At 40.4% G+C, this 12,938-nt stretch overlaps 3 protein-coding genes across 5 annotated transcripts; 1 reads left to right on the top strand and 2 right to left on the bottom strand.

Annotated features, from left to right (window-relative positions):
- Window positions 1–1,146: 1,146 nt before the first annotated feature.
- g6pca.2 (glucose-6-phosphatase a, catalytic subunit, tandem duplicate 2) lies at window positions 1,147–3,678 on the bottom strand. The gene is made up of 5 exons (XM_026352256.1): window positions 3,369–3,678; window positions 3,170–3,279; window positions 2,560–2,680; window positions 2,193–2,308; window positions 1,147–2,039 (listed from the first exon to the last, which is right to left on the bottom strand). Exons 1-5 carry the CDS (start codon window positions 3,599–3,601, stop codon window positions 1,537–1,539), a joined length of 1,083 nt encoding a protein of 360 aa, XP_026208041.1. The 5' UTR covers window positions 3,602–3,678; the 3' UTR covers window positions 1,147–1,536.
- A 1,355-nt stretch (window positions 3,679–5,033) lies between these two features.
- On the top strand, window positions 5,034–9,832 carry g6pca.1 (glucose-6-phosphatase a, catalytic subunit, tandem duplicate 1). 3 transcript variants are annotated; one of them, XM_026351643.1, is made up of 7 exons: window positions 5,182–5,399; window positions 5,477–5,586; window positions 5,717–5,822; window positions 5,908–6,023; window positions 6,374–8,216; window positions 8,346–8,381; window positions 9,400–9,832. In XM_026351643.1, the coding sequence occupies exons 1-5, from the start codon at window positions 5,182–5,184 to the stop codon at window positions 6,877–6,879; spliced, it is 1,056 nt and encodes a 351-aa protein (XP_026207428.1). In that variant the 3' UTR covers window positions 6,880–8,216; window positions 8,346–8,381; window positions 9,400–9,832. The 3 variants fall into 3 exon arrangements, with proteins under 3 accessions (XP_026207427.1, XP_026207428.1, XP_026207429.1); XM_026351644.1 differs by having other exon boundaries at window positions 6,374–7,712; XM_026351642.1 differs by having other exon boundaries at window positions 5,034–5,399; window positions 6,374–8,381.
- On the bottom strand, window positions 8,863–12,843 carry psme3 (proteasome activator subunit 3). The gene is made up of 10 exons (XM_026351645.1): window positions 12,706–12,843; window positions 11,598–11,630; window positions 11,434–11,496; window positions 11,196–11,300; window positions 11,053–11,101; window positions 10,712–10,830; window positions 10,401–10,537; window positions 10,181–10,235; window positions 9,739–9,825; window positions 8,863–9,628 (listed from the first exon to the last, which is right to left on the bottom strand). The coding sequence occupies exons 1-10, from the start codon at window positions 12,745–12,747 to the stop codon at window positions 9,548–9,550; spliced, it is 771 nt and encodes a 256-aa protein (XP_026207430.1). The 5' UTR covers window positions 12,748–12,843; the 3' UTR covers window positions 8,863–9,547.
- Between the last annotated feature and the right edge of the window lie 95 nt (window positions 12,844–12,938).

Below are 12,938 nucleotides of genomic sequence, written 5' to 3' on the forward strand. Positions count from 1 at the left end.
GATTTATCTCAGTGCAACTTTACTAAAATTGAGTATGTATTCACTTCAAATGCGTTCGTGCTAAAGCCAAAATAGATCTGGAGTGATCTAGTGGGGGGGTGATGAGTGCATGTTGCAAACTGCAGTGTCGTCACTTTGATTTGCACACAGTCAACCATTTGCTTTGACTTTATAACTATATTGCAGTTGAATTATCAGTTTATCCTCTGACGCTTTTAGGTCAAATGTTTTTGTAGATTTTATTTGATGTTAAAAACACACATTTCATGGATCATTTTCAAATACCACAGCCAAAGAAAGTGCTCATCCTGCTCCTTTAAACTGCAAACATTCATAAAATAATTTAAAACACAAATAAAGATTCAATAAAATGACATCTAATCTAATCTAATCCTTCCCTTTGGATATCATTACTGCATCTTATCTTTTTTTTTTTTTTTTCAGCTGGCAACAAGTGCAAGTTGTTGAATGACCAGGTTATTCCATCAATGGATGTTTTGTTCCCTGATATCACACTCATACTCCAAGATGACAAATTCAGGATTAATCAGGCTCAAATTGTGAAAGAGTGGTTCAGGGAGCAGGACACATCATATTCACCACCACAGAGTCCAGAGCTGAACCCCTCTGAGAAGCTTTGGGAAGTGCTGGAGAAGATTTTGTGCAACGGTTCAACTCTCCATCATTAAATATGTGTGACAAATTCATGCAACTCTGGACGGAAATAAATGTTGTGACACTGCAGAAGCTTATTCACACAAAGCCACAGTGAATGTGTGACGTAATCAAAGCTATAGTATATATTGTATTTTCTTTGAAGTACTACTGTGAAAGTCATGGGTTACACAGTAATCTACCAGTGATCATAATAATTCAACCATGTTAATATGATTATACTTACTAAGTATAGTTTAGTTTTAACTAAAAGTACCTTTTTGCTAATCATATACCTATTCCTCTACTTGATTTAAATGTGAGTGATGGACTTTTACTTAAGTAAATTACCTCAGCAGTTCTTCCAGCAGTGAGCAGTGGAGACGTTTCACTGTTTGTGAGTGGGGACGTAAATGCTATAATATAAATATATAAATATAAATGCTAAAATGCTAAAGAGTGTAATTTTATGGTGCAGTAAAGCCAAGTCACTTGCATTTCAAACATTTTATTACAAAATATTCCAAACTGTCTCCTTATACCTTTGATAACATTTAAAATACACTTTTATCACATGTTAAACAACATTTTAAAGCTTTGACTGATTGTCAAATGTCACATTTAACAGCTGCATTTTTGTCCCTTTCCAGGACACTGTAATTATAACATTCAGCTAAATTTAGAATAGTGCTTTCACTCAGTGTCACACAGTGCACAAAAAGTTCAGTGTCCAAATGACACAAGTGACCATTTGCCATTGATCTCTTCTGTTTTTCCTGAGGCTCAGTTAACGTCATGAATGCATTAAGCATCAGAGTGTTTCTGATCTAGAAGAGACGCAGCAGCTCCACTTCACTAGTCCTTTGATTCTCACACTGCTGTTCACAGTCCCTTTTTGTTCTGCAGGCTCAGAGCTCCGTTCACACAGTATGGGATGATGCTGACCGTGACCAGAGGCACAGTGGCGCTCTTGCAGAAGGACAGCAGGTAGAACAGGGCTGCAGTGTGCGTGGGAGGTTTCACAGAGTCAAACAGGTGCAGCAGGAACAGAGAGCTGATGATGCACCCCGCTTTGACCAACGTGCTGCTGCTCTTCTTGGTCTCGGTGTACAGTGGTGAGTGAAGCCCCAGGCCCAGGCCAAACAGGGTGCCCATGTTACGCAGGAGGCTGGCAAAGGGCGTGGTGTCCAGGTGGACCCACTCGGGCCTAACGCACCATTTCTGGGCTTTCTCCAGGGTCCACAGCAGGTCTACACCCAGAGCTTTGAGCAGGACGTAGAAGCCAACAGCGAAGGAAGTCAAGAAGAGAGTGGTGTAGAAGTACTTCTTCATGCTGGCACTGTAGATCCACTCAGTTCTGTTGAAGGCTTCAGCCACAATCATGCCTTCAAGGGAAGCAAAGTGAAAATCCCAAATCAATATTTGTGATACTAAACCACAGCCTTTTTATTTGCATTAAAGCTGCACAAGGTTTAGTCTATTCAGACCTAGTTGTTCAATTATTGACATTATTATTTAAAATAAATCTGTATACAGACCTGTGATAACACCTGCAACAACCTGGTGGGGGAAGTGGGCAGCGATAAAGACCCTGGAGAGACAGACACACACCTGGACTCCCCAGAATAACGTCCACAGTAGAGCCTTAAGATACCTGTCAAAAAACAAACGCAGATAAATAAACCATAATTTTAAAGCAGTGTAACAATTGACGCAATAATTTTTTCTCTCATGAGAACATCAGCTGCCTGGACATCAAAACAACTCAGGTCCATCCTCAATCAGAAGTCAATGATCAACCACAGCACAGGACACATACCGCGTCTGCAGCGATAAGCTCTGAGTGGAAGGAAATGGTAAACAACCCTGACATCAACAGGTTGTTGTTTGGTTTTGTTGACTCACCAGTCTTTGCTGGTGGATTTCTTGCTCCCATGTTTCACCCTGCTGGTCACAATGGCCAGGATGGAGGTCACCAGGGTGTAGTAGACACCTGCAGCTCCCATAGCATGGCCAGACGGGCTGCCTGCACCACACAAAGTACGAGTCAGGATCAGATTCATTCACTTTTACTACAATTTATGAATGAATGAATGAATGAGGACCAAACATTTAACTGTTCTGTTTCCACTCCACTACAGCTTCAATTACTTTTCATTTTACATGTTTATAATATAATGTGATAAACAATGACCTATGTTCATATCAATTGTATATTTCCTTACAACCTGCCAGACTACTTTCACTTTCAGTGGTAAATTAATACTTGTATTTTTATTTTTACTACTACTTAAGCTATAGAATACCACTGATTACAAGGATGGATAACAAACAGAACAAGGTCAGATCCTCTAAAACACAATAAAAGCACAGTGTCACGATCTAGAATTCAGTTTAGTGCTGCAAAAATTGTGCTTACACATGTAAATTAATTTCTATTTAATTAAATGACCACACAAGAAAAGCCAAGGCTGTGTAATATTACAAAAAATGCATGAACAGCGACATATCTCACCTGGCCCAGTCTCACAGGTCATGGGGTACTGCTCAATGTGAGGAGGGACAGTGTTTGCATAATAGGGCGTCTCATGGACCCACCAGTAAGGCCTCTCCCCAAACAGAATCCTGTAGCAGAAAACAGAAACGTGCATTCAGCCATCATCTGAAACATATATTACACACCGTGATGTCACAAACTCTGATTCCATACTCACCATTTGAACACCAAGTTGAGCCAGTCTCCAATCACAGCCACCCAGATGAGTTTAATGCCCACAGACGGCCGCAGGTGAAACCAAAGTGGGAAGAAGATGAAGAAGGTGTTCCTCAGATCTGCCGCCCAGGACACCCAGAGAAACAAGCTCTGGGCGTCCTGATAGTTGCTCTGCAGGTAGTGGGTGCTGCTCACCCCAAAACCCTGCGTGGCATCCATGATAGCATCAAGCATCTTCGCCACAGGAGGTTGAAATGAAGTGTAAGTGACTCAGACGAGAAAAGGGACTGTTGCTATCAGTGACACAGCTGGTTGGTTTTATACCAGTGGGACCCACTACCCAAACGCATGCACACGCTGATCTTTGGACCTTGCACATGTGTAATAAAACACTGCGACTGGAGTTGCGGTGGTTTGTCACATAAACAAGTGGGAAAGATAGAGGAGAACGGAACGTCAATGGGTACCTTTATCAGTAAACTACACTACGTAACACGAAGAAAGGAAGTCAGGTTACCAGTGGGTTTGTGACCCAAATCAAACTGATGGTGTTCACATTTCTTTTTTAATCGTTCTGCATGTTCTCTTCATTTCTTAGGATTTAGTTCACCGTGCTCATTTCTAGACTAAAACAAACTGTGAAGACCTTTTTCTACATTCATTCTTTCCCATTACTGGAGCCTCTTGGTAATGATTTCCCAGTTGTGCATGCTTTTCTTTGGTCGTCTGGTGAAGACATGTCACTTGTCAGAGCAATGGAGTAATCCATAGGTTACATAAGGAGATCAATGATTAAATGATTGGGTCTGGACTGAGGTGATAAAAGGGAAAAATCAGATTGGCAGGTTGTAGGTCGAGCACAAGTCGTTCTGTTGTGACAAAAGAGGCTCAGGGACATCCCCACAGATGAGCTCATAGCGTGCCTTGTTTTGAGGGACATGTTCATGATAAGAATAGCATCATATCTCACAGTGGGGTCCCAAGCTTGCGTAGGAAGGGGGGAAATGACTCACTTTACTCTGTCAAAGGGAGACATTTGTAAGCCAAGATCAATGGATTTCACAACAACTGGCTGAGAGTGCGAACAGAAGCTCACAGAGGAAAAGAAAGTTAATTTATTTCTCTTAGACAACTATAAGGAATGAAACCAAAAAGAGGCTGTACCCCCCTGTCTCACGTGTTTCTTTATATATTTCTAGACCAAAGCAAAAGACAGGAAAGCAAAATATCAAATGATCCTTCATCTAAGTGTCGAACAGGAGCTCAGAGTTTCTCAGGTCAGCATCATTTGAGTTTCTGATTTCTGTGATCATGATGTAGAATGGTCGTCCACCAGTTCAGTCCCAGGCTTCTACTGTGTCTTTGTCTAAGTGAAGTTAGGTGCACTTACTGAACTGGAAACTAATGTATGTACTATGCAGACAGAGTCATTAGAGATATTTCCCTCCCTCAGGGATGAGTCTTTCATCTTTCAATAGTTTCATCTATTTCTAATTAAAATTTTCTCTGAGCTATTTTCTTTTTTATTACTAAAAGAAATAAAGGTGTTCCTGGCATCATGTGGTCTGTCAGAGGGGTGGCAGCTGATTTCTGCTGTGATCTTCTGCATTGTAGCACCGGGGGCCTCTGGGGTGTAAAGGTTAAGGAACCTGTCCGCACTGTCCCAAAGGCAAACAACATAGCTAGCCTTGAGTAAAGTCCAATGTGGATCATTCTGAAACAAAACACAGGGGACTGCCTGAAAGAGTTTGGCAGCAAACTAACCAACAACAGAGGTAAAACACAGAAGATCGTCATCCTCAGGTTGTGGTATCATGGATCTTCTCCACAGCTGGGGGGTTGAGCTGGCGGTCCATCTCCAGACCAAGTACAGCAAGTATGAGGACTTGTTTGGACTGGCGTCCACCGTGGCTGATCTGCACACCACTTTCTTCTGGTTGTTCCCCATCTGGTTCCACCTGCGGCGGGACACGGGGCTCAGGCTCCTGTGGGTGGCCGTCATCGGAGACTGGCTCAACCTGGTCCTGAAATGGTAACAAATCCAACAATGAGACACACAAAGGGAGAAAATCAGCTGTATGTTGAGTTGCTTTGGTTTCTCTGTGGCAGGGTTCTGTGTGGGGAGAGGCCGTACTGGTGGGTTCATGAGACCCGGTTTTATGGAGCAGGACCTGCCCCTTCTCTGCACCAGTTCTCCATAACATGTGAGACGGGACCAGGTACAGCTGACTGTGTCTGTTGCAGTAGAGTTGTTAGATCCAGTACTGTGATCTACTTTAATCTAATCACTCCTCAACATGAGGAGCTAATGAAACACGATGATTTACATTTTAAGTCTGTTCCTTACAGGAAGCCCTTCAGGTCATGCTATGGGTGCAGCTGGGGTCTGGTTTGTGATGGTAACAGCGCTGCTTTCTGTTGCAACAGGGCGGCGATGCCCACCTCTAATAAACAAGTAAGTGTCAATACATATCATGTTGTCAGTTTCTCTTAAGAGTCAGATAAAAACCTTAATTCCTGTTTTCACCTCCGTGTCTCAGATTCTTGCAGATTGGTCTGTGGATGCTGATGGGCCTGGTCCTGCTGGTGGTTTGCATGTCCAGGGTCTACATGGCTGCACACTTCCCACATCAAGTCATAGCTGGAGTCATCACAGGTTAGTCTGAAGCAACATCTAAGATCATTACTGCTATTAGTGGTTTTTACAACAATAGAACTTATGACAATTTAGGGGCTATTTAACTTTGTGCAAATGATGAGATAGGACGTTTATATTATGATAATAAATACATGTATTTAACAACTATAGTTAACTCGCAGATTATTATTTTACAAACAAAATAAATTATGAACTCATAAAACATGTCGTAGCTTAAAGAGGTTAAACAGCTCTAACATTACAGTTACATTACTCATGATCTAAACCACAATAAGTGTTATAATAACTTTTCACATGTTGTTGATGCTACTTTTCAATACAATCCTCTTTCTCTGTTTTTGTCTCAGGTCTAGTTGTAGCTCAGCTTGTGTCCAATCAGAAATGGATCTACACGGCCAGCATGAACCAGTACTTCTTCACGACGCTGTTCTTGACCTCCTTCGCTGTTGGTTTCTACCTCCTGCTGAAAGCTCTGGGTGTAGACCTGCTGTGGACACTGGATAAAGCCCAGAAGTGGTGCATCAGGCCCGAGTGGGTCCACCTGGACACCACGCCCTTCGCCAGCCTCCTGCGTAACATGGGCAGCCTGTTTGGCCTGGGTCTGGGTCTGCACTCACCACTGTACAACAGCAACAAGAAGAACACAAGTGCCATTTTCAAGATAGGATGCATTACTGTCTCTTTGTTCTTGCTTCAGTTCTTGGACGGATGGACATTTTCCGCTGAAAACCACATGACTTTTTACTTCCTGTCCTTCAGTAAGAGTGTAGTCGCACTTTTGGTCCCGACCACCATGGTGCCCTGGGCTCTGTGCTGGATTTGCAGTGGAAAGGAAGAAGACAAGAACTTGTGAATTAGCAATTTGTAGTTTCAAGTCAATTGTCACATTTTCTGTATTTACCAGGACTGTTTTATTTCTTTACATGGTTAACAGGTAAACAGGAGTTTGATGCTTGGGAAATGTGTTTACTGTCATTTTCCTCCTGACATGTAGATGATAGTGACCTCTTGACCATCTCACGTTGAGTGGAGCCAGTTAGCTTCATTTAGAAAAGCAGCAACTGTGGTTCTGTCAAAAGCTGACAGCCTAGCCTAAAATATCTGCATAAAACATCCCCAGCAGCACAGCAAATGTCTGTTCTGAACATGCTTTCCCATAGGAAGAAGATATAACATGTTAATTAGTGAGTTTTACAGGTGCCGGCTGATGGACTTTGGTCAAATTATGTTTTTCTTTTGGTCTGTGTTCAGTGTTCAAGGTCTTCCAGTGTTGACTGTCTGATTATCACAAATGTCTTTTCTCTCAGAAAAAGTCTGCAGGCGCCCCTTCACTGTCAAAACAAGTACACGCATCGTGTACTAAATACTTCTATACAAATGCACAATTGCAGTTTTTTAATGCAGTGATGAACAAATAATAGAAAGAATTATAAATAAAAAACACTGCAGAACCAATCAGATTTTAGAAGAGCTGGTGGTTTTCTGTGAATGTCTCAGACTGATACTGATTAATTCTCTGGCAGGAACAACTATCAAACATTAACCAGAGCATGTTCTCTTTACTCAGCAGTCCCACATAGTGACACTGCCGTTCACCACAGCCGTGCGCTTTCAAAAGAGACACAGAGGGTCAAGGGGCAGAATACGTTGGACACAACACGTGTGTCCCTAAAGGCATTTAAAACAGTACGTTGTTCAGGCAACATGTCAAAGAAACGTCAGGTGTGTGTGAGCAGACACACACACAGTGGTTTATATTAACAAGTGTTTTTCTCACTTCTGATCACAGATCTGATCTTATCTCTGCAGATTTCTCACGAAAGACAAACAACATGATGTAGTTCACTGTATTTATTACTTTATTATTATGTATTAATTAATTCAGGCTGAATCTGACCCCACTAAAAACAGCTTTTTTTGTTTCTTTAAAGTTGGGACATGGGGGTAAATGAGAATATTGCAACACAAGTCAGCTGGTTCCAACCTCACTGCTAGATGCTGCTTACTTTTACTCGTGGCACCTTTAAGTATAATTTTGAGATACTTTATTGACCCTCTGTTTCCAATTTTCTATTGCAGTTTACATTCATGTCTGTGCAGACTCAGTTCATAATCGAGTCCAAGTGGACATTTGCCAGATGTGATGAAAGTTCCTACAGATGTTCCAGAGATATTAGATTGGGGAAAAATGTAGGGTCACAGCACCGTGGCTATATTTCTGTGAACTGACTCCTGATAGTTGAAGTATATTTTTCACATAATTCAGATTTTAGGTGCAGTTATTCTACTACTTAAAGTTTATCTTTGCACTTTTTGCAGATGCAGGACCTAACAGCTTTTCCCCTCCTGACACAGGTAAAAAGTGCTAATCAATTTCAGTCTTACTGATGTGACATAACATTATAGATAATGTGAAAAGATATGTGACTTTAAGCGTTTAGTGAACATTTAAACGCACAATATGTGCTTAGCTTCATTAAAGAGGATTTTAAAAGAAACTACAAAGTCTTGTGTTAATAGTAGAATTTACATTTAAGTTATGGTGTAAACAAACTAATTCTATCAATGTATTTGCCTGAGTTGTGTGTAGTGGAGAAGATAAGATTTCCTTATCTCAAGACTGAATGAACAGTGAATGAAGACCACGTACGGCAGCGAGAGGCGGGTGGCGTGTCAGCATTTTCAGTTGAGAGCAGCAGGCTTGTGCTTTGAGTTTAGTGGTATGGGCATGCTACAGTGACATCTGCAGGTCACAAAGACACCCCTACATGCTTTCTAATAACATATTCACCTAATAACCAACAAGCAACCCCAAATATGCCAAAAAATTTCAAACCTCTTATCAAAAATCTTTATTCAACAAATCAATGCCTCAACATAAGAGATGCTTTGGTGACTTTTGAATTTTCACTGAAAAATCAATAAGCCTGTGGTCCTGAAACCTGCTTATATCCGTGTTTCTTACGACTATATTGTGTAATGTATAACATTCAGAGCAAAAAAAAAATGTCATGTCGCATTTCCTATAAACAACCATCCTCTACAAGATGCATTAAGAGTCTAATATAAAACCTAAATTTATAACATAAAATGAGTAACATTCACTGAAGCAACAAGCAAGAAACAAACCACTCTGCATTTCTTCTTAAGAGCTATAAATGAAGCAATTTCACAAAGATCTGAGGACAAGCCGTTTAATTAAAATTAAAAAATACATAGCGCTTTTTGTTGTCTATGATCCGTCTCCCCACTTACTGAGAGAATAATTATGTCTTCAAAGGGTTTAAAACAAGAAACAATATCTTACAATTAAAACAAAAAAACATTTGCATTGTGTCCATCTACTGAAGCACGTTTTTTCTTTTTCAAACAGGGCTATGTTGATTGTATTGAAGTCGGTGAATGTCTACTTGTAGTCCTGTGGACCAGGGCCAGGCTACTGTAGCTCAACAGGCAAGGCAGGGAGACTGAGGCGGCGATGGGTGATGGTGGTGGTGGAGGCTGTGATGGCAGGATGAACATCAGTACAATGCGTCAGCATTACTGCTTCGAGGCCTCTTGATCTTCTCAATGTTCTTCAGGATCATGTCATGTAACGTTACCTGTGTGGAAACAGAACATGAGGAAAAGCATAAAGAGCGAATACTGGTCAACACTGTCACTTTAAAATTTAAGAAATATTATGCAAGTAAAAAGACAGATCATGACATACATATTGATTTCTGAGCTCCGAAACTATGATCTTCAGACTGATGTATTCCTTCTCATCAATCTCTGTTACTGTGCGCCGATAATCCTCCTATTAATATATTTGGAAAAAAAAGTTAGACTTTTATTTTACAACTTACTCTCACAGTGAATCGCAATCCTTAACACAGAGTACAAACAGCAGTTTCAAGTATTTCACCTTTGTTTATAAGACTTTTAAACGTATGTCAAAGGGTTTTTTCCAAATCAATTGATGTTACTGTTTCCGAGTTTTTAAGATCTCAGTCAGCAACCCCCAAAGTTTCATTAAGGCTTTATTTAGCCATCACTGCTTACTGTACAAACACATTAATTTAAACGTCGTGTAAACCTTTTGTTGCTCCCTTTATGCCGTCTCTTGTTCTATCTGAAGGTGTTTTGATTCTGTTTAAATATAGTTCACTTACCACATGTGGATATTTTGCTATTTTAGAAACCAGCTTTGCTCTTGTGATGTAGTATCTAGAATTGAAGAAGGCAGATGTGGAAACTTGTTAACCGACACCGAACACATCTTATAAATTATAAAAACACAAAGACAAAACTGTAGCTAACAATGGTCCTAATTTGGCACCAGGTTCGTGTCACATAATAAACTGTGTATGAATGATTAGAAAGAGAATAAACCTTGATATCTGGTCGAGGTAGGATGCTGCCTCTCCTTCAACCGTTCTGAGTTCTGCTACCGTCTCCTCCTGAATTGATACTCCAAAGTTGTTTCCATCTTCTATCCTGGGAATGAGCAGCTGAACCCACATTTTGACCTGCACAAGAAAACTAATTCAATCAGAAAAAAAAGAGAAACAGAAAAACCTGGGATGCTATCAGTCAGGTCAAACAGGATGGTAATTGTCTTAGGAGTGGAGCTCAGGATGTGTAATGTTTTTCTTTGTGCAATGAATGAGGGAGTGTGCTCATTGGTTAAAGACTTTACTCACTGTGTTACATTTCTCTATGAGTGTCCTGATCTCTGGCTTGACCTTTTCAATAAGATCAACAAGATTTGCATTGCTCTTCATCATCCCACCAGGCATGACGAAGACTTTGGTGCCGGTCACTGGAAGGGAAGGACATGGCATTATTAAGATATTAAAGGGCAGGAAAATGTAAGATGTCCTTTAAGTACATGTTTGTCTTGCAACAACAGCAAAGGTTGCTCTAATAATGATGCTCCTCATATGAAAAATGACTAAAATGACTTATCCTGCCAAGAGTCTGGGTAGAGTCTACTAGAATTCTACTTCTACCTATATAAACTGACTGATGTGATTACACTCACCCATGTCATCCCCACCTCCATCATCCAGCTTCCTCTTTTTGGCATTTTGCTGTGAAACAAATCGAACGGGATTAGATTCCATTCTTTCTTCTGCCCTTCATACTGTGGTTATTTTAGGGATTTAGTCTTAAATGGAGGCTCACCGCTTCTAGTCCGTCATGCAGTTTCGGAATCAAGATGGGGTCTGGCACAGTCAGGTTTATCTCAGAGTGAATCTCCTTTAGTTCCGTGATGTTTATGATTGGGTCCTGAAAAACATAAAGATATGAGCTGGAGTATTTATCTCTACAACTCATGCTCTGTGATTGGACGGTTTATTTTGGGCGATATGTCCACACATAGATCTGAGATATGGATTTAGCTGCTTTTACATTAACTGACCTTAAGGAAGTGATCAAGTTCCAGTAACTTCTTAGGGAAGAAATTTGCAACTAGATCCTCTGCCTGAAAGACATGCAAATGTTTAGTTAGGTGTAGATTGGAAAATAAGAAGTTTTCACTGTTATAACTGAAAATACAATTTTATCAAGTGAATCCATACTTACTTCCGCAGTGATACGTTCCCTGAAAGCATCGACCTGCAAACACAGACACAAGACAAGATGCAAAAATCAGACCCATCTAGCACCTTAAGAATCTGAAACCTGCTGCCTCCATGTTCCCTTTAATCCTGTGCAACCAGACTTATGCACTGAAACACACACATTGTTAGAGTTTGTGGTAACTTTATTTATTTTCAAGCATCATGACTATAACACGTGTGTAAACTTGTGCTATATCCTTCCACATGATTTGTTTGTTTTTTGCCTCTTACCTTTATTTTAATGCCTTTTAATCTGCCCATGGACTGAATATGAAAACTACTCTTTTGACATTTACATTATTTGATGTTAACTTGTGTTGTCCCTGATAAATAAGTGAATAAAATAACTTGATAAATGCTGCTGGTGTGTCAGTAGGTCCTGGCTCACTTCCATAGCTCATTATGTGGGGACACCTAGAAATAGACTAGGGGAAAGCTAAAATATGTATACATATATATTCACAATAATATATGACACAGAAAACCACAAGTTCAACGTTTATGAACTCTAAATATTTTTAACTTAAATTAAATTAGCTAAAACTATTCATTTAATAGTCAATATATTTTGGTGCCTGAGGTTTGATTCATAAGAAAGATGTAACTTGTGTAAGACATGTCCTTGTACTGTTCATCACTGGTGGTTCAGAGATAAACACTATAACAAAATAAATCAAATAATATTATAAATAAAGGAAAGAAGATAAATTAAAAGCTGTAAATTTAAGTAACCGGACGCCGGTAACGGCAGCTTCACTGGCTAACTTGGCAGCTAATAAGGCCTCTTTTGTACATGTGGTCTCTCCAAACAAGCTCTCATTCATACACGCACTACTTTAACGTGAACGTCGCATCACTCCTCGTGAAAATGACCGTCACCGTGACACAGCACCTGTCGGAAGGTTTGACAGGTGTGTAGCGACCGGCGGGAAACAAACCGGTTAGCCGCGTTAGCTGCTCTAAGCCTGACCTTATCAGAGCTACAAAATGTGGCTAACAAGCTAGCCAGCAAATAGCAACAACAAAACGTCATATAACCTTATCCGAGGTTCCTGAAAATCAAACCTTACCTTAGTTTTAATTTCATTGTCCACCTTGAGGAGTGAAGACATCTTATGTGATCAAAAAGGCGACGAACGATTGTCTCCACAGCATTAAATTCTCTGTAAACGTGTGGCTTCTTACTTGTCAGCCACACTTGTGTGAGCTTAAAGATGACGACATCATCATGCGACAGGAGCGCATGTTAATGACTGCGCGTGCGCGAAACAGTGTAAACAAACAGGGCATTAAAACTGACTGA

Source organism: Anabas testudineus, chromosome 19 (assembly GCF_900324465.2).
Source record: "Anabas testudineus chromosome 19, fAnaTes1.2, whole genome shotgun sequence".
In the NCBI taxonomy this organism is placed as follows: Eukaryota; Metazoa; Chordata; class Actinopteri; order Anabantiformes; family Anabantidae; genus Anabas; species Anabas testudineus.

Excerpts from the sequence above, each read along its gene's own strand:
- g6pca.1 (XM_026351642.1), top strand. The coding sequence starts at position 5,182 with ATGGATCTTCTCCACAGCTGGGGGGTTGAGCTGGCGGTCCATCTCCAG. Across the intron at positions 5,587-5,716 it reads AACATGTGAGACGGGACCAG|GAAGCCCTTCAGGTCATGCT; the intron begins GTACAGCTGACT and ends TGTTCCTTACAG. Across the intron at positions 6,024-6,373 it reads CATAGCTGGAGTCATCACAG|GTCTAGTTGTAGCTCAGCTT; the intron begins GTTAGTCTGAAG and ends TTTTTGTCTCAG.
- g6pca.2 (XM_026352256.1), bottom strand. The coding sequence starts at position 3,601 with ATGCTTGATGCTATCATGGATGCCACGCAGGGTTTTGGGGTGAGCAGC. Across the intron at positions 3,280-3,368 it reads CTCAACTTGGTGTTCAAATG|GATTCTGTTTGGGGAGAGGC; the intron begins GTGAGTATGGAA and ends TTTCTGCTACAG. Across the intron at positions 2,681-3,169 it reads GACCTGTGAGACTGGGCCAG|GCAGCCCGTCTGGCCATGCT; the intron begins GTGAGATATGTC and ends TGTGTGGTGCAG.
- psme3 (XM_026351645.1), bottom strand. The coding sequence starts at position 12,747 with ATGTCTTCACTCCTCAAGGTGGACAATGAAATTAAAACTAAG. Across the intron at positions 11,631-12,705 it reads ACAATGAAATTAAAACTAAG|GTCGATGCTTTCAGGGAACG; the intron begins GTAAGGTTTGAT and ends CTGTGTTTGCAG. Across the intron at positions 10,831-11,052 it reads TGGAGGTGGGGATGACATGG|TGACCGGCACCAAAGTCTTC; the intron begins GTGAGTGTAATC and ends CTTCCCTTCCAG.